Source organism: Corythoichthys intestinalis, chromosome 14 (assembly GCF_030265065.1).
Source record: "Corythoichthys intestinalis isolate RoL2023-P3 chromosome 14, ASM3026506v1, whole genome shotgun sequence".
Classification (NCBI taxonomy): domain Eukaryota; kingdom Metazoa; phylum Chordata; class Actinopteri; order Syngnathiformes; family Syngnathidae; genus Corythoichthys; species Corythoichthys intestinalis.
This window is the reverse complement of record NC_080408.1, coordinates 37297026-37318181: the sequence shown is the minus strand read 5'-3', so window position 1 is coordinate 37318181 and position 21156 is coordinate 37297026. Positions and strand designations below refer to the sequence as shown.

Genomic DNA, 21156 nt, shown 5'->3' with positions numbered 1-21156 from the left:
TAAAGAAACACATCTATATTAAACACTGTAAACGTTAGCATTGCTACATTGAGGCTAATGTGGAAAAAAGACAACCTACTTTAGCCCGCTATAAAACATTGGCCGTCTTCTCCAAAACGCAAACTTGTGGTTAAAAGGTGACACTTCAAACATGACAATTCGCTGGTTAACAGCATTTGCAAATTTAAAAAATGAAAAGAAAAAAAAATCTATTAATTAAAGTACAAGCAATGACAGAAATTGCTTTTTTTGCAGACTGTAAAGCTTACGGTTAGCGGTTTAGCTCGTCATATAAATAACAATTTCTGGAGTTAATCCCACATACTTCAGAATTCAGATTCTACACCAAGAATAGCTTTAAAATGACACCATTTATGAAAAATCTAAGTGGCAATTAATAATTACTCTAATTATTGTAATACTATCATATATAGTAGTATACTATAATACTAATGCTAAATATTTTTAAGAATTGTTTTGAATCTGTTAACATTCCATTCTTTTGCACTAGTTAATGCTATCAGCATTTGACCTTATTATTTATCGATTATTTATGTGTTTATTTGAACTTTGATAAAGAATTTAAGTGCTCCAAAAATGTTTTTGTGAATTAATAAGGGTCAACAAAAATTTCATTGCTAAATTAGTTTAAAAAAAAAAAAAAAATTAAACATGTATTTACAGGTCCTTCTAAAAAAATAGCATATTGTGATGAAGTTCGTTATTATATGTAATGTATTGATAAACATTAGATTTTCATATATTTTAGATTCATTACACACAAACTGAAGCAGTTCAAGCCTTTTATTGTTTTAATATTGATGATTTTGGCAAAAAAGTAATTAAAAAAAAAAAACATTTAAATTCGTATCTTAAAAAAGTAGTATATTTCATCTGACGAATACAAAAAAGTGTTACGGAGGCCCAGGATGCTTCGATAGCGGCCTTAAGCTCATCCACAGTAGTGGGTCAGGTGTCTCTCAACTTCCTCTTCACAATATCCCACAGATACTCTATGGGGTTCAGGTAAGGAGAGTTGGCACGCCAATTGAGCACAGTAACGCCATGGTCAGTAAACCATTTACCTGTGGTTTTGGCACTGTGAGCAGGTGCCAGGTCGTGCTGAAAAATGAAATCTTCATCTCCATAAAGCTTTTCAGCAGATGGAAGCCCGAAGTGCTCCAAAATCTCCTGATAGCGAGCTGCATTGACCCTGCCCTTGATAAAACACAGTAGACCAACACAAGCAGCTGACATGGCACCCCAGACCATCACTGACTGTGGGTACTTGACACTGGACTTCAGGCATTTTGGCATTTCCTTCTCCCCAGTCTTCCTCCAAACTCTGGCACCTTGATTTCCGAATGATATGCAAAATTTGCTTTCATCTGAAAAAAGTACTTTGGACCACTGAGCAACAGTCCAGTGCTGCCTCTCTGTAGCCCAGGTCTCTACCGCTGTTTCAGGTTCAAAATGCCTTAACCTGGGGAATGCGGCACCTGTAACCCCTTTCCAGCACACGCCTGTGCACGGTGGCTCTGGATGTTTCTACTCCAGACTCAGTCCACTGTTTCTGCAGGTCCCCCAAGGTCTGGAATCGGCCCTTCTCCACAATCTTTTTTAGGGTGCGGTCGCCTCATCTGGTTGTGCAGCGTTTCCTGCCACACTTTTTCCTTCCCACAGACTTCCCACTGAGGTGCCTTGATACAGCACTCTGGGAACAGCCTATTCGCTCAGAAATTTCTTTCTGCGTCTTAGCCTCTTGCTTGTTGGGTGTCAATGATGGTCTTCTGGATAGCAGTCAGGTTGGCAGTCTTGTCTATGATTGTGGTTTTGAGTAATGAACCAGGCTGGGAGTTTTTAAAAGCCTCAGGAATCTTTTGCAGGAGTTTTGAGTTAATTCGTTGATTCAGATGATTAGGTTAGTAGCTTCTTGAGAGTACCTTTTCATGATATGTTAATTTTTTTAGCTAGGGATTTTTGTTTTTTCTGGACTTTTTTTTTGCCAAAATCATCAATATTAAAACAATAAAAGATTTGAACTACTTCAGTTGTGTGTAATGAATCTAAAACAGAGGTGGCCAACCAGGGCCGGCCCAGCAAAATAATGCAAAGGGGCCCATATTTTTGGCCCACCATTTCGTCACAGTGTACTGTGAAACCCATACATGCAATCCAACCCATACGTCCATATTTTGTATATTAATCCAATTTTGTTGCACTGCATACTTCAAACTTCTCACCCCAAATGATTGTCAGTACTTACAGTAGATAGCGCCAAACCTTTTTCTAAAAGAGGACAGAAGTTAAAGAAGAACTTTTTTTTTTAAAGCTTGTAATCAAGTCTCAAAACTCACAAAAGTCAAATAAAGCAAACTGTAGTAAACAAAATGGAACACAAATTAAACAATTGCCAGATTGGGGGCCCCCTGGTGGTCAGGGGCCCTATGCAGCTGCATAGTCTGCGTGTAGGCTGGGCCCTGTGTCCAACCCTAGTCCTCGAGAGCCGCAATCCAGCTTGTTTTCCATGTCTCCCTCCTTTAACACACCTGAATCAAATTGTCAGCTCATCAGCAAGCTCTGCAGTTGCATGATAACAATCCTGATAATTTGATTCAGGTGTGTTGGAGGAGGGAGACATGGAAAACAAGTTGGATTGCGGCTCTCGAGGACCAGGGTTGGACACCCCTGATCTAAAATATATAAAAGTCTTATGTTTATCAGTACATTACAGAAAATAATAAACTTCTGTTCTATTCTAGACTGTATCACTAGAATAAGGCCGAAGAAGTACACGAGACGAGCGTCTTCTCTTAACATCCACACTTCTCCATTTTTATTCAACTCAACTCAACTCTTTTTCCCTTGCAACCCAAGTACAGTCACATACTGGCGCCCACTGGCGGCATGGTGGCATTGCAAATCAATAGTGTAATAATTCCAATACACAACAACTTCATCTCAATATGCTAATTTTTTTTAGAAGGACCACCATATTACAGGCATGAAAATCTCTCACCTTTCGGCGAAATTCGCCGTTTTGAAGTCAAAAAGGATGACCTACGTGAATCGTGTAGATCCGAGGAGAAAATTTTTTAAGGGGGGTGGGGGGGGGTCGTTTGTAGGCATGTGCCAGTTACCTTCACGGATTACCATGCTATGAAAACGTCGCGGTTACAAAACCACTACAATTTTCCGTCATACAGTAGTACGTATTCGTTATTTTTCATGTGTCGAAAATGCAGCCAGAATTAGCTTGGCGCGGCAGCGCTTACCCCTTCCCCTGTTTGATGCTGCGTGTGTCAGTGACGCTATTCCAGCAAACCCAAAAACAAGCACTCCAAACGCAAGGCGTAAATTCTTCAATTTATTGATCTCTCAAATCGTGGTAACTGAAATATACCAAATGAATACATTTAAAACGTTGTACACTCGTATTTTTCCACATGTGAGTAGCTTCAACAGTTTAGCTTCATGAAAAAGTTCGTCAGAAACAAAACACACATTTTCCTTTCAAATTCAATACACAAAGTTACTAAAAACTTACAAAGACGAATGATAGGCAAGGCTTAGCTAGGACAGCAACTTCATTGAGGTTAATCACAGCCGCTGAGAGAGAAACAAGTTTGTATGCGGGGAGGAAAAAAAAAAAAAAAAAGCGTCAAAGATCGCTAATTGCGACAGATGATCTTGTACTAAGCACAAATTCACATTCGCTGGAGGAGGTAAAGTATCACTCCCAATTGTTTTTAGATGAATGCATTTGCCAGCATATTGAATTTAGTGAGTAATGGTTTTCGTTTTCATATTTTGTGGTATGACAAAGTTACTGCCGTTCGTTGCAGCTTGCGTTGAACACTGCCGGAGCGTCCGGTGAAAAAATAGCTCCCGTTAAGGTAGCGTCAAGCTTGTGTATTTAACGGTAATATAAAAGCAGTGTTGTCAATAACGCGGTATCGTAATGCGTAACTAATCTGATTACTTTCTTTCAGTAAAGAACAATCTAACGCGTTCATTTTTCTAAATCAGTAATCTGAGTAAAATTACTTTCCTTGATGCCTGTGCGTTACTATTTTGTTATTGCCCCATAATATGTGTAGAATGAAGAATACTGTAGTCATGGGAGTGACATCACATGTCACATTTTTTAATCGGGGATGGAACAAAAAGGGTCACGTGTATTACCATGATGCGTGAGCGCTGGGAGTTTGCGGCCAAAACAACATAGCCTTGCTACCACGCCAGGATACAATGAAATAGGCAGGAGATATACTACAAACGGCTGCATTTGCACACTGGAAACACAGCCATTACTTCACATTTTTGTCCAGTAAAGATAACAAAAATATCTCCGTGCGCTGCAAACTTTGCGCTGGCTCAAAAAGACTGTCCACCGCTATAAGCATCCAATTCAAGCACCACAACAGGTAACACGACAGCCAGGACTTTTTGATACTGCTCGTGCTCAATCCTCGGTTCAAGCTCAGTTGTTGTTGAGGGTTTTGAAAGCTTAGGTTTAAAGAAATTCTAAATATCCATCTTGCCTCCTCAGCTGTAGTTTTGGCTAAGCAATGCAAACGGCTGTCTCTAAGGTTCTATAGTCACATGATCTGTTCGAAAAATAATTTGGACCCATTATGAAATACTTTGAATGATTCCTGTTCATTTTATTCATTTGTGTTGTTTGTTTTATTGCTCTAAAACTTTTATAGACAACATTTTAAGGGCCATATTCAATGGTCTTTATTTTAAAGGGGAAGTTCAGAATTTTTTACATTAGGCTTAATCTTTGAGTTAGCCGGGGTTTAATTAGTCGTTGGAAATGATTTGAACAAATTCTGTGCAGTTTGACAGTTATTTGTTAGTTTCAGGGCTCCGGAGTGGCTAAGCTAGCGCGAGTCAATGGTGGTTGAAATCAATTCCTTCAACTAATTAAACCCCCGTTAACTCGAATATTAAGCCTTATGTGAAAAATTAAAATGGTCAAATTCGCCACATGTAGGACGTTTTGCCGACGGCGGACATTTTGGCAGAACGCCGGAACATATTTCCTCCACACCTTTCTCACCTTTTTAACCCCTGACCCATTTTCATGCCTGATATTAGATTATTCGACTAATCGTAGAAAAAGTCTGCTGACTAATCGGGAGAAAATTAGTCATTTGGGACAGCCCTAAAATGGACCGGCACATTCAGCAAGTGAAAAGGGGTAGATGTTTGAACATCATGAAAATAATTCATTTAATAATGGTAGGGTCAATTCTATCCTTACAACATATGGGAAGACAATCCAAATGACCTATATAACTGAACTCATTATATCATGCATGTATGGTTGATTAAAAGTTGGTGCGTACAATTTGAGCATCCTGAAAAGTCGCTAGTGTTATATCTCTACCGTCCCAATGCAAAAAGTTATGAAAGTCACAGTTGATTTTGGGTGTCTTACTGGTACCACAACATTCTCAGACCAGCCCCACCAGTGTTATCATTAAGGTATTTGAATAAACTTAAGAACACGGACAGGCTAAATACTAGTAGTGTCCTGGTAACGTTGCCTCCTAGTGGCAAATCAGTCCACTTGGCGGTGCTATTATGCTGCAAGTGATTCGACTGGTCTTTTAGTGATGCTGTTGCACTTTTGCCTGATCTGCACTTTTGAGCATGTGCTTTGATTTTGTTCAGTAGCTGAAAACGTTCATACAGTATTCAGTTTTAAGAATCCAGACAGGATGAACCGGGAGTCACAATTGAACAGTTGAGTTGATGAAGCTTCACATCTGCTAAATTAAAGCCTTCTGTGCCTCCAGCTGAGAAAAGACCACTTCTGGAGGTCAAGCAGAGGGCTCCATCTCAGCGCATTAACCAACATCACAAGCTATATTCATCGAGTGCAGCCGGCGGACTCGCGGGTCATCAAAGAGAGGTTTAACGCGTGGCTTTCAGTGGAGGATTAGGAAAGAATCGACAATGGGCCATTTAGGGACGCCGCCGCGCATTTTTCTGCGGGCAAGCCAGTCCGCTTTGAAGACTTACCGTAGAATGGATAACACACTTTAACAAAGCAGACCACGCTGAGCAAGGTGAGAGTGCTCAAACTGCAGATGCCAAACAGCATGCCGCAGAAGGCGTAGATGGAGCACGCAGTCTTCCCGTATAGCCACCTGCGTGGGAGGTGCGAAGGTGTGGGAAAAGGAAGGGAGTGAAAGGAGATTTTGTTGGACAGATATAAACAAACAGAAGGATCAATGACGGAGGACGTGGGCGAGTGTAAAAACAGAAGCGCATCAGTTTGGCACCAGAAAAAGCTTGTTAAAATCCTAATTACTAAAGTCAACGCCTGAAGTATTGTGCAGCGTTACAGGTTTTGCCAAAAATGAATGATGAACGAGGTGTTGTGCTTTTGTTGAGAGAGATAGCTTAGTTAGGCCAAAGTACCTGTGATAGAAGCTGGACGTTATGGCCATTGGGTAGAGAGACAGAGTCAGGCCCAGGTCACTGATGGCTAAGTTGATAATGAAGTACTCGGCCGGCTTCAGGAGGTGTTTTTTCTTGTAGGAAACATACAGTAGGGTGCTGTTTCCTAAGAGTGAACATATTCCTGCACAGGAAAGGCGGGGGAAAAAAAAACTCAAAATAAGAGCCCACTACAGAAGTACTTTAAAGCGCCTATGACAGAAAAAAGCATGATTATTTCATATTTCACACAGTATTGTATGCTCCTGAATGAAATGGACTGCTTGGATGTGTGTGGAAGTGATCGATTTATTTATTCAATTTTTTAATCCCACGCCATGAAAATGAGTGACTTCCTGGATTGAGGAAGAATGCAAACGTGATGTCACCCGGTTCACCATCTCACAATACAGCCATTGCTTTATAGCATGCAGGTGGACTGCGGATTCAGCTGATTTTATGGATTAATTCGTTTTTTTTTTTCCCACATCACACCAGCCCAATGTGCTGCAGGCTTCTGTTGCTGCACCAGGGAGAGGTGTGTGTGTCATGTCTAGGAAGTCATGTTAGTGTTTTGTTTGTTGGTGCAGAATTTCCTGCTTTTATTTTGGTAATATCATAATATAATATAATATATATGGTAATATCTGCCTGTTTCCAGCTTTACTTCCTGCTCTACCCAATCAGGCTGATCGTATCCACCTGTGAGCCATTGTATATATAGTCTGCATCTAACCTTGCCCTGTGTCGGCTCGTCTTGTATCCTGCCATGTTCCATGTTACCAGCTCATGTAAGCTCATGTAAGCCTTTTTCTCGAGTAAGATTTATGTTGGGTTCAAATGCCCTTTTTGTTACTTTGTTGACTTTGCTAAGATTTTTGGTGTCCAGCAAGTGCTGTGATTTTTCGTTGTCCTTTTGAACTCCGATGAACTGAAAATAAACCTTTTTTGTTTAAACGGAACTGTCGTGCATTTGGGTCCTTAGTGAATCCTTGTCAGAACAAGCCGACCAGTATGGACCCAGCCGATTCTGAACAGCTCAAGTCCGCGTTGCGGCACCAAGGCGGTCGTTTACAACAACATGAAGAACAACTGTGTGCTGTCAACCAGGGGATCAGGGAGCTTCACAGCCAACAGAATGATTTCCAGGCTTCAATCACCCGGCAATTAAGCCTTTTTTCAGACCAACTCCAACGGTTGTTGACCACAGGTAGTGGTCCAACTCCCAGTTCATCATCTGCTGCTGCCACCCCTTCATCACCAGTAGTCCCTGAAATCCCCATTTCAATCTGTCTGGCTGCTCCGGAAAAGTTCTCCGGGGCTTCCGGTGACTGCAGACCTTTCCTAGTGCAATGTGAACTACATTTCAATCACCAACCTGTCATGTACCAAACTGAACAATCCAAAGTGGCCTTCGTGATTTCTCACATGACTGGCAGAGCCGCGGCCTGGGCCACTGCCGAGTGGGCACGTAAGTCCGATATTTGCCACTCGTTTCTGCTCTTCAGTCAGACCCTGAAGAAAAATTTTGATCATACCACCGGGAGGCGGCCCGTGCGTTGGTTGGACTGAAACAAGGCCAACGCAGGGTTTCTGACTACGCCATTGAGTTCCGGACTCTAGCTGCTGATAGCGGGTGGAACGACATGGCCCTACTAGACGCCTTTTTGCATGGGCTTTCTGATGCCATCAAGGATCACCTTGCTCCTCTAGACCTTCCCTCTGACTTGGATTCTGTAGTTGCCATGGCCTCCCGGATTGACAGCAGAATTCATGACAGAATCAGAGACAAACACCAGAAAACACCGTTGCCGTTTCCTCCATGGGGGCGCTCCCACGATCAGCTGACACGAATCCCACAAGCAGTTTCCCTCCCTTCTGGTAGACCCACGCCCTCAAGCGGCCCATGTGAACCCATGCAACTGGGAGGGGCAAAGCTGTCTCCGGAGGAACGTCATCGCCGCTTAGTGGAGAGGCGCTGTTTCTACTGCGGTGAAGCGGGACACTTCCTAGCAACCTGCTCAGCAAAAGCAGATCCAACAAGCAGGAGAAAAGCTTCGGTGAGCCCTTCACATGTTTCTATCCACCCCTCACGCACCGTGACGCAGGCAACATTGCACTTCCAGGGCCGTAACAAATCCGTTGGTGTCATGATTGATTCAGGGGCTGATGAAAGCCTAATGGATTGGGCTTTAGCCAAAAAATGGGGCCTACAAAGCGAGGCCTTAAATCAACCACTTGACGCCCGAGCGCTCGATGGCAAGCACTTGTTCAGTGTGACTCATGTTTCCGAACCCGTAACCTTGAAAATGACAGACGGGCATTCTGAGGAAATCCGGTTCCATCTTTTCCATTCTGCGCAATACCCTCTCATCCTGGGTTTTCCCTGGCTTGTTAAACATAACCCTCACATTGACTGGAAGCTGGGTGCGGTACTAGAGTGGGGGGAACTGTGCAGGAAAGACTGCTTCAAGAATGTTAAAGAATCAACTGACACCATTGCTGATCAAGACCTTTACCCTGATCTGTCCAAAGTTCCTGACTGCTATCTTGATTTAAAAGAAGTGTTTAGCAAGGCCAAGGCCACTTCTCTTCCTCCCCACAGACCCTGTGACTGTGCCATTGAGCTCCAGCCGGGTGCAGTCATCCCAAAGGGGCGTATCTACACCATCTCTGGACCTGAGAGAGAGGCCATGAACGAATACATCACGTCTTCTCTAAGGGCAGGACTCATCCGGCCCTCATCTTCGCCAGCGGGGGCAGGCTTCTTCTTTGTACAGAAGAAAGATGGAACACTACGTCCATGCATTGACTACAGTCAATTAAACAACATCACAATAAAGAACCGGTACCCCCTTCCGCTCATGAATGAAGCATTCGATCTTTTGCAGGGTGCCAAGATTTTCACAAAGTTGGACTTGCGCAATGCCTACCACCTGGTGAGAATTCGTGAGGGGGATGAATGGAAAACGGGCTTCAACACACCTACAGGACACTACGAATACCTCGTTATGCCTTTTGGGCTGACGAATGCTCCAGCGGTATTTCAGGGACTCGTCAACGATGTCTTGAGAGATTTTCTGAACATCTTCGTTTTTGTGTACCTAGATGACATTCTGATTTTTTCCCCAGACGAGGAGACCCACATTCAACACGTTCGATTGGTATTGCAGAGACTTTTACAAAATAAGCTGTATGTTAAGGCCGAGAAATGCGAATTCCACGTCACCACAATCTCCTTTCTCGGTTTCATCATTGAACAAGAGCAGACAAAGATGGACCCTGCTAAGATCAGTGCGGTGGTTAATTGGCCAACACCTACTAGCAAAAAGCAGGTCCAACAATTCTTGGGATTTGCAAATTTTTACAGGCGCTTCATCAGGAATTTCAGCTCTGTGGCTGCACCGCTCCATGCCCTGACCTCAGCCAAAGTACGCTTCGAGTGGAACCTGCAAGCTGACAGGGCGTTCCAACGGCTGAAGGGGTTGTTCACGTCTGCGCCTATCCTCACTGTTCCAGACCCACGGCGCCAGTTCATTGTCGAAGTAGATGCATCCAACGAGGGCTTAGGGGCCGTCTTGTCTCAACGCTCTGCCGGCACAGACAAGCTTCATCCTTGTGCCTTTTTGTCACGTAAATTCTCGTCGGCGGAACGGAACTACGATGTGGGTGATTGCGAGCTCCTTGCCGTTAAGGCCGCTCTAGAAGAGTGGAGGCACTGGTTAGAGGGCGCTGAACACCCATTTATTGTGTGGACTGACCACAAAAACTTGGAATACGTCAGAAAAGCTAAGAGGCTAAGTGCACGTCAGGCCAGGTGGACCTTGTTTTTTAACAGATTTAACTTCATACTGTCCTATCGACCCGGTTCAAAGAATGGTAAACCTGATGCCTTGTCTAGACTGTTTCCACTCACAGACAATCCCAAGGAGCCTGAGCACATCCTGCCGCTGAATCGTGTGGTTGGGGCCGTTACCTGGCAGATTGAATCCGTAGTCAAGCAGGCCAACGGTGGACGTCCTACCCCCAGCGACTGCCCTTCGGATCGTCTGTTTGTGCCTGAGAGTGTGAGGTCCAAGGTCATTCACTGGGCTCACACGTCTCTACTTACGTGTCATCCAGGGGTGAAGCGCACGGTGTACGTTATCAAACAGAGGTTCTGGTGGCCATCCATGGAAAAAGAGGTGGGAGAATATGTGGCAGCCTGCACAATTTGTTGTAGAAATAAGTCTTCCACCAGAGCACCAAGGGGACTGCTGCATCCGCTTCCTATCCCCACCAGACCCTGGTCAGACATCTCCCTGGACTTCGTTACAGGACTTCCATCTTCCCAAGGTAACACTGCCGTTCTGACGGTGGTGGATCGTTTTTCTAAAATGGTACACTTCATTGCTTTGTCCAAGTTACCAACGGCCAAACAGACGGCCGAGATCATGATGAATCATGTTTTTCGTATCCATGGGTTCCCAAAGGACATAGTGTCAGACCGTGGTCCACAATTCATTTCTCGTTTCTGGAAGGAATTCTGCTCTCTCATTGGTGCTTCTGCGAGCCTTTCTTCTGGATATCACCCACAGTCCAACGGGCAGACGGAACGGCTCAATCAAGAGTTGGAGACAAGCCTGCGCTGTCTCGTATCCCAGAACCCTGCCTCATGGAGTACTCACCTTACCTGGGTGGAGTTTGCACACAACACTCTTCCTACCACAGTGACAGGACTGTCCCCTTTCCAGTGTGTCTACGGCTACCAGCCTCCTCTGTTTCCTGAGGGGGAAAGAGCGGTGGTGGTTCCTTCAGCTCATGCCCTTGTTCGACGCTGCCATAGAATCTGGGCTGCAACACGGAAGGTTCTCACCCGCAGTGCTGCACGAATGAAAAGGGTGGCGGATCGTCGTCGTTGCCCCGCTCCAGGCTACAAGACAGGGCAGAGGGTTTGGTTGTGTGCCAAGGACCTACCCCTTAGGGTGGCTTCCCGGAAGTTGGCGCCAAGATTTGTGGGCCCTTACCCGATAGCCAAAGTCATTAACCCTGTCTCTGTGCGTCTCCGTCTTCCCAGGTCTCTCCGGGTTCACCCCACCTTCCACGTCTCCCGGATTAAACCGGTCAAGGAGAGTTCCCTCGTCCCACCTGTCAAACCACCGCCACCACCTCGAATGCTGGACGGGGGTCTGGTCTATACCGTCCGACGGCTTCTGGATGTGAGGAAACGTGGTCGTGGTCGTCAGTATCTGGTGGACTGGGAGGGGTATGGACCGGAGGAGAGATCTTGGATTCCTGCGAGTTTCATCGAGGATAAGGACCTTATCAAGGACTTTGAGGCACAGCGGACTCGTGGGTCGTCTGGAGTCGCCCCTAGAGGGGGGGGTACTGTCATGTCTAGGAAGTCATGTTAGTGTTTTGTTTGTTGGTGCAGAATTTCCTGCTTTTATTTTGGTAATATCATTCTGCCTGTTTCCAGCTTTACTTCCTGCTCTACCCAATCAGGCTGATCGTATCCACCTGTGAGCCATTGTATATATAGTCTGCATCTAACCTTGCCCTGTGTCGGCTCGTCTTGTATCCTGCCATGTTCCATGTTACCAGCTCATGTAAGCTCATGTAACCCTTTTTCTCGAGTAAGATTTATGTTGGGTTCAAATGCCCTTTTTGTTACTTTGTTGACTTTGCTAAGATTTTTGGTGTCCAGCAAGTGCTGTGATTTTTCGTTGTCCTTTTGAACTCCGATGAACTGAAAATAAACCTTTTTTGTTTAAACGGAACTGTCGTGCATTTGGGTCCTTAGTGAATCCTTGTCAGTGTGAGCCTTTTTGGGTTTCAAAAAGTTCCTGTTCACCGCGGAAAATGGCCAAAACAACTCCGAAAACTGTGGGACCGTTGGACCGATGAGAAAGTGAGTAAACTATACGTGTTTTGTATTATGTCAAATAATGGGATCATGGCACACATTTTAATAAGGAGCTAGCTTGCATTTTGTGGGTGCCAATGCTCCTTGTCCACCAGGAAGGCCACTCGGCCGACGCCCGGCGGCTTGTAACACACCATGCCCGCTTCCTTCCACACCACGTCCTCGGTCCTCTTCATGGGGCCACCAATAGACCTTGGCCACGAGCAGCCCCCTATTCCGATGTCGTCCGGTTTGTCCAACAACAATTGGCTATTTTCGGCGTTCATTCCCGGCGATGAGCACTGCCAGCCCGCCGTGGCCGCAGCAGAATGACGAGCCGTAACTTGCTCCCCCGCGGGGGGCTGGCCGATCCAGACCGCTTGGTCCTCTTTGCATGCCCGCCGAGAATGCGCCTTCCACGGTTTAGCCACGAGCAGCCCCCCACTCCGACGTCGGCCGGTTTGTCCACCGAGAATGGGATATTTTCGGCGTTCATTCCCTATGAGCACTGCCAGCCCGCCGCCTCTGAAGCCGTGGCAGGGAAATGACAAAAGCCGAACTAACTCCGGCGGCATAAAATACTTTACGGGAGAGGAAGAAGTCGGCAGTTTTGACCATTATGCATTAATTTTGCCCTGTCGTACTGAATAAATGCATTTTTAATATTTCATATTCCATTTAGCACAAGACTGTTATTTCACATGAACATACCATTTATTTAGCAATTGGGGGAAAATACTTAAAATAAAAATAACATCCTATAGAAATATTGGAAAAGAAAAATTGAAACAATGATGACATTTTGCTGCTCTCTGTCGTATTTCTGAATCTTCTTCAGCAATGGGCTGAATTCTAAATCAAATGAAATCATGATCCTGCCGACGTCATCCTCCAGCTGGGGACGCGAGAGCGCTATAATCACAGGCGGGGCTAAGCGACAAATAAAAAGACTCATTTCTCGTCATCTGCGCTTTGCCAAATTGTTGTATATAGTCGAATCGTCTCAAAATATGATTCTAATTCACATTATAATGCTATCTAAGATTTTTTTAATGCTGTCACAGACACTTTAACTCACTCGTTGCTATTGTTAGGCATTAAACTGGTTTGGCTGATAATGATCATTCATTGTCAGCTCCTACTATTCCAATGGCTTTAACATTTATAACCGTGAATGACAGCTAAACGGTTAAAAAATATATTCTGACTACTGTACTATGAACTACTGAAATATCCTTGATTTCATGGCCTCTCTTTATCTACAATTGTGTCCCAAAGCTTTTGTTCAAAAGTGAAGAATGCTTCAGAACTACATATTTTACTGTACCACAAGCATTTATGATTTTTCCTCACTGTCGCTCCAGATACCCCATAATAACACTACCGTAATATTCGGACTATTAGGCACACCTAAATATAAGCCGCCACCCACCAAATTTGACACGAAAACGGCATTTGTTCATAGATAAGCCGCAGCTGTCCTTACTGTATTATGGGATATTTACACCAAAAGATATTAACCAGTAACACTTTATTTGACAGCGGCATTATAAGATTGTCATAAGATCAAATGTACCACTATGAAGCTTTGAACCAATTGGCTGCATTGCTCCAAGAATCTTCATTCGGCCATCACGGCTCTCTGGGGAAGACAGTCAACCTCTGCTGCCACCTGCTGTCAACACTGTTGTCGTCTAACGTTCCTCCAAGCATGCATCGCAGCACTACAGATGTAAATATTAGAATTTCAGGGGTTCAAAAATTCATGTTCTGTGCTAATTATTTCTTCGGTTACTGTTCCAATTGTTTCGTTAATTACTAGTTACGGTATTTGGTAACACTGTATTTGACAGTGGTGCCATAAGATTCTCATAAGAACACCATCATTATGATATGACATTGCCATGAGCAATCAGGAAAGCATATGACAGATGTCATTTTTTGTCATCTGGCAAATTATCTCACTTTTGAATGGATGTAAACGATCCGAGCTGGACATAAATTGAGTTAGTGACATAATTTGCCTGGATGACACTTAATGTCATCTGTTATAAGCATTCATTAATGCCCACGATAGTGTTATATCATAATTATGACGCCATTGCCAAATAAATTGTTACCTATTAACCCAAAGAAATCAACAAATAAGCCACACTGGACTATAAACTGCAGGATTCAAAACAAGGGGAAAAAGTAGCGTCTTATAGTCCGAAAATTGCAGTATTTGAAAAGATAAATATTCTAGTGGTGTCTGTGTCAAACATGGACATTTTTTTTTCTCGATCATTTTACACAAAACAAGCTGAATATTTATCCTTGCTTATCCTTAAATGATAGCATGTGTAGACGCACGGCATATAACCCATATTTTTACATGCAGTACATGAAACACTAGTGTCACCAATGCCTACATAGGTGTAGTGGAACTTGAGTTGAGCAGCTTTGTATTTTCTTCCAAGCAGCAAAGCTATTTACTGAGCTATTACAGTGAAAATGAAAAGTAAATAGTTTTTTCTTTTTGTCCTGCCACATATTGAAGTGGACTTGACTCACCAAAGAGCGAATACACCACAGCCACAGTGATGTCCAGAGGAATAGGGATGTTCGACTGGAACGTTGCATCTTGATTGAACGACGCCATCTGAACATAACAAAAGGCATTGTTTTATATACCATTGGTCTTTTAGGATCAATTAATATACAGTATAGTATACTGTAATATGGAATGTATATACAGTATAGTAGTACATTAGGGACGTCACAATATTCATGAAATTAAGATAATAGGATCTTACAGTGGTCTCGTCTGGAGATACAATAGTGGCCCAGTCTTGCTTAAATGGCAGTTTTTGATCAGCTACAGTATATGGCGGAAAACACAGACAAGCCTAAAAAAGCAGTTTCTGCTCTTGCACTTCTCTTTAAAATAAACTGCTGTATTTTAAGCCAAAAGAACTGTTGTGTTTGATAGAGCAATATGTCTATATGCTGCCTTAGCAGTTTCATGGCGCATTAAGCCCCCGACCTATTTTTAATTTGTCCGTTTTACCCTGGAGACCCCCGTTTACAGTAACCTTGGAACCGCTTTTGTTTCAACCCAGCCATAAAAAGAAGTTATGTAATTCTATTTATTATTCGATATGTCTATCATCTTTAGCTTAGAATCATTAATTGAAGTCTAATATTTAGTTTAAAAAATTTAATTAATGATTTAATACAATTATTCACTCGCATATTTTAAACTTTTAAACAAATTACATCACAATGAGAACAATAGTGTCTGTAAACAGGTCACGGATATCTACCTCATAACTATCGCTTAATTGTATTTATTTTTGTTACTGTTGCATTGTCCTCGATATTTCAGATGATAATCGATCCAAACAAAGGGGGAAAAAAATGTTTAAAAGGGTAAATATTTGAAAAAGAATCTCGACCATACCTGAAGTCTGCAATTTCTGCATTGCAACCCTTGTTGCACAACCCCTAGCAAAAGTATGGAATCAGCAGTCTCGGACGATCACTCACTTGGACATTTTATCATGTAGAACAAACTCAGATAAAAAGCTTGAAAAAATAATAAATTAGTTCAAAAGTGCAACTCTTTAGCATCCAGAAACACTAAACGAAATGAATAAAAAGCATTGTGGTGGTCAGTAAATGTTACTTTTATAGAGCAAGTTCAGATGGAATCACTCAATTCTGAGGGAAAAAAATATGGAATCATGAGAAACAAACAAAGAAATAACAATCAAAACACATCTCTAGTATTTAGTAGCACCATCTCTGGCTTTTATGACAGCTTGCAGTCTAAGAGGCATGGACTTGGTGAGTATTCTTCATCAATTTGGTGCCAACTCTCTTTGATTGCAGTTGCCAGATCATTCTTGAAGGTTGGAGCCTTGCTGTGGACCATTTTTTTCCCAATTTCCACCACAGGTTTTCAATAGGGTTGAGATCTGGGCTATTTGCAGGCCATGATATTGATTGGATGAGTCTTTCTCCGAGGAATACAGTTTTAGCTCTGTGGCATGATGCATTGTCATTTTGGAAAATGACAAACATATTTTCAATTGAAGGGATAAGAAAGCTGCCAAGAATTTCAATGTAAACTTCTAAATTGTATCTGCACTGGGGAGCAGCCCTATATCATCAAGGACTGAGGGAATTTTGATATTTTCTTCAGACAGTCATCTTTTTAAATCTCACTGGAACAGCAGCAAACCAAAATTCCAGCATCATCACCTTGTCAAGGGTCAAGTATCTGCATTGGACAAGGTGATGATGGGTTTGAGGGTTTAATTTTTTTTTTTTTTTTTATGCCCTCCTGTTCACATTTTTTCTTCCCCCAGGAAATTGAGATTTTAAGCCTTCCAATGTCCAAATGCACATGGGACAATTTTGAAATTTCGCCAAATTGGGGGTCTCAGATCGGAACTGTGTTTGGTGTTTTCCGCCAAATACGTATGCAATGACAGTTTTTCATGGCAATCTATGATGCTAAAATGTTTTCTTCTACAACAGCCTGCGGAACAACTCGAACAATGCTAAAGCCTTCTGAGAAGGAATTGTGCCGCAAGACAAGAGGTTGTGTACTGTACTGTACATCAATAGTGACAATATCTAACCGTGAAACTCAAGTGTTTTTGCTGCCCCGGGTTACGACATACCCGACTTACGTGATTTTGACTTTACGACGCAGGAGTCTCGTTCGGCGTTTTGTCTCCAGTCGTTTTTGGCTTTTTTTTACGCGTAACAGTGTATTGTCCGCCACCTCTCAGCATTGATGGTAAGTACAGTATATTATTTGTCATTTAATTTTGATGTTTATCAAATCTAAATGGTTGATGTCAAATTGCTATGCATATGCGGTATTTCATTATTCACTTACACTCGGACTTATTTGACATCACGCCAGCGCTTTCTGTTGGTTTCCAGGGTTGCTTTCACGTTGGGATGTGTTCGGGGGTGAACATTACAAGAAGGCAGAGAAAGGGTAAACGGCGCAGGCTCGGAAATGCCCCCCCCCGTTTGTCATGATTGTATTTTCTAAATGTGTGTTCATAGTTTGACTGAGACAAATAAATAGATGCCAGTTGTAAGAAGAACTATGATGTGAACTATGGTAAGGGAGGGAAGAAATATTTAATATTTTATTAATATGACATAGAATACATGTTTTTGTAATAGTTATTTTGCAATTAAGAGTACTTAAAGAATTAATTTTGAATTGCGCGGAAATTTGGGTTTCACCGCCATCGTAGGATTGGAACTCGTTCGTAAACCGGGGACTACCTGTATATACACTTTATACGTGTGAGCATATTACTGTACTTTATATATATATATATATGTATGTATATATATATATATATATATATATATAAATATCTCATTATTTGCAATGTTATACATAGTACAACCCCATAATGAATTTCAAATGAATATATAGCATTCATATTTTATATGCACTGCCATATGAATGAAAATATTGATTGTTTTTCATAGACTTCATAATGATATTGACGGGACACATTGCCCAGGCACTGCGCCACGCCATCCCACACTTCGCTTCAGTCAATCGAAGTCGGTGAGAGTTATTCTCAAACACATAAATTGATCCAACGCCGGATTTAGGTTGAAAAAGAACGAAAGCTGTACCGCATACAAACAGGAAGGATTGTCTCAGGAGTGATTTGTTCGAGGATTCAAGGTAATTATTATATTTTTCGTACCATGCATGCATTTTGAAACGTGAAAAAAATCAATGGGAGAAATTAACCGCAACGGCATTGGCATCATAATTCACAATATTTAAGTCAAATTAATGCTAACTGCCTGTTTTTTTGCTATTTACCAAGAATTGAGACCGTTTTATGTTCATATCTATAAAGAATTCAGGGATTTAAGCATATATTCACAAGAATTCTCAACGTAAAAAAACTCTTTGTGGTGATAAGGCGGCGCCACAGTGGCTTAAAGACTAGCAGCACATTCGACATATTTACGTAAAATAAATGCTAACTGCCCGGTTCTTTGCTTTTGACCAAGAATCGAGAATGTTTTACGTCCATATCTATGAAGGATTCAAGGATTTATGCATTTATTCACAAGAATTTTCAACGTAAAAAGCTCTTTGTCAGTGTTTCCACTCGGTCACCTTTGACGGAGATAAGCCCCCTATCAATCGGCCCCGTGTCCCATTAATATATTATCATGAAGTCTGTCTTTTGTTTCAGTGCAACATAACCAGTTGGTCTAACACAACTCTTCATCTCTGCATGATCTTGTGTGAAGAGGAGCGAAGCCTGCATGCTTAGCCCATCGCTTCAGACTCAGATGAGGCAAGCAAAAGGCTTAATTTCTTTGGTGGCGCCAATGTCAATGTGTCATCAAAATAATGCATTAATTAATTTGGAAAATTAATTCCTATAACCTCATTAACTTAGTCAGCCTTCATATGTGTATTTTTTTTTTTTATATATATTTTTTTAAATCACCTCAACCACCCGCAGCTGTGGTCTTCTCAAGCTCCGGTCATAGGAGCATCAGAGTTCTGCGGAGTTTCTTGGCTCTTCTTAGAACTGTGTTCTTCTGAACTGATACTTTAGATGCTGTTCCTGGGAATCTTGGCCTTGCTGATCTTAATTACCTTCTGTGGTATTTCCCATTGGAATTTGGGTACTTTTATTCCTATGACTGCTAGTAATCCAAAACCATGGTTGTGCCCTTGTCCATGTACAGTAATACATACATACATACATACAGTGGGGCAAATAAGTATTTAGTCAACCACTAATTGTGAAAGTTCTGCCACTTGAAAATATTAGGGAGGCCTGTAATTGTCAACATGGGTAAACCTCAACCATGAGAGACAGAATGTGGGAAAAAAAAGAAAACCAGAAAATCACATTGTTTGATTTTTAAAGAATTTATTTGCAAATCATGGTGGAAAATAAGTATTTGGTCAATACCAAAAGTTCGTCTCAGTACTTTGTTATGTACCCTTTGTTGGCAATAACGGAGGCCAAACGTTTTCTGGAACTCATCACAAGCTTTTCGCACACTGTTGCTGGTATTTTGGCCCATTCCTCCATGCAGATCTCCTCTGGAGCAGTGATGTTTTGGGGCTGTCGTTGGGCAACACGGACTTTCAACTCCCTCCACAGATTTTCTATGGGGTTGAGATCTGGAGACTGGCTAGGCCACTCCAGGACCTTGAAATGCTTCTTACGAAGCCACTCCTTTGTTGCCCTGGCTGTGTGTTTGGGATCATTGTCATACTGAAAGACCCAGCCACGTCTCATCTTCAATGCCCTTGCTGATGGAAGGAGATTATACACTCAAAATCTCTCGATACATGGCCCCATTCATTCTTTTCTTTACACAGATCAGTCGTCCTGGTCCCTTTGCAGAAAAACAGCCCCAAAGCATAATGTTTCCACCCCCATGCTTCACAGTGGGTATGGTGTTCTTCAGATGCAATTCAGTATTCTTTCTCCTCCAAACACGAGAACCTGTGTTTCTACCCAGAAGTTCTATTTTGGTTTCATCTGACCATAAGACATTCTCCCAGTCCTCTTCTGGATCATCCAAATGCTCTCTAGCGAACGTCAGATGGGCCTGGACGTGTACTTTCTTCAGCAGGGGGACACGTCTGGCAGTGCAGGATTTGAATCCCTGGCAGCGCATTGTGTTACTAATAGTAGCCTTTGTTACTGTGGTTCCAGCTCTCTGTAGGTCATTCACTAGGTTCGTGTGGTTCAGGGATTTTTGCTCATCGTTTCTGTTATCATTTTGACACCACGGGGTGAGATCTTGCATTATCAGTGGTTTTGTATGTCTTCCATTTTCGAATAATTGCTCCCACAGTTGATTTCTTTACACCAAGCGTTTTACCTATTGCAGATTCAGTCTTCCCAGCCTGGTGCAGGTCTACAATTTTGTCTCTGGTGTCCTTCGACAGCTCTTTGGTCTTGGCCATAGTGGAGTTTGAAGTGTGACTGACTGCGGTTGTGGACAGGTGTCTTTTATACCGATAATGAGTTAAACAGATACCATTAATACAGGTAGGAGTGGAGCCTCGTTAGACCTCTTTGACAGCCAGAAATCTCGCTTGTTTGTAGGTGACCAAATACTTATTTTCCACTCTAATTTGGAAATAAATTCTTTTAAAAAATCAAACAATCTGATTTTCTGGGTTTTTTTTCCACATTGTCTCTCATGGTTGAGGTTTACCCATGTTGACAATTACAAGCCTCTCTAATCTTTTCAAGTAGGAGAACTTGCACAATTGGTGGTTTACTAAATACCTATTTGCCCCACTGTATACACACACAAAATTTAAATGGAGACTGACTAGTAGTAAACATGACATTGCATGCGCTCTATGCATTTTGTTGTGGCTGCTCAAGTGTAAGTGGTAAGTGATTTTGGAGAGATGAAGAGACACATTAAACATTTTTGTCAGAATTTATCAACTATAAATGAGAATCATGTTTTTAAAAAATGAAAAATAAAAGGTTTTTTTTATCAGACTACTTGTTCATCACTTTTTATATATGAAAAAAAAAAAAAAAAAAGCAACAGTTTATCTGTCCCCCCTCAAGAGTAATCCATAACAGTTAGAACATTAAAATGACTTGGTCAGTCTTACCTTGTACCCTCTTGGATGTTCCGATTGGACCCAGTTAACTTCTTGAATCAACTAAGGGAAACAAAAATCGCTTGAGAAGGGTCATGGCATGTTGCCGCCAAAAGTGTCCTGGATGTGTTGAGAAGCAATCAGGCCAATACTTGAGAGTCAGATGCTACTG

The 21156-nt window shown here is 42.3% G+C and overlaps 1 protein-coding gene across 1 annotated transcript in view; it reads right to left on the bottom strand.

Moving 5' to 3' along the window:
• LOC130929783 (opsin-5-like) overlaps window positions 1–21156 on the bottom strand; it is a 28663-nt gene extending 7507 nt beyond the window's left edge. Inside the window, exons 1-4 of the mRNA XM_057857287.1 lie at window positions 20997–21156; window positions 14894–14981; window positions 6439–6601; window positions 6037–6164 (exon numbers count right to left, since the gene is read on the bottom strand). Of these exons, the coding sequence (XP_057713270.1) occupies window positions 6037–6164; window positions 6439–6601; window positions 14894–14981 (379 nt within the window). The 5' untranslated portion in view covers window positions 20997–21156. The remainder of the gene's footprint in view (window positions 1–6036; window positions 6165–6438; window positions 6602–14893; window positions 14982–20996) is intronic.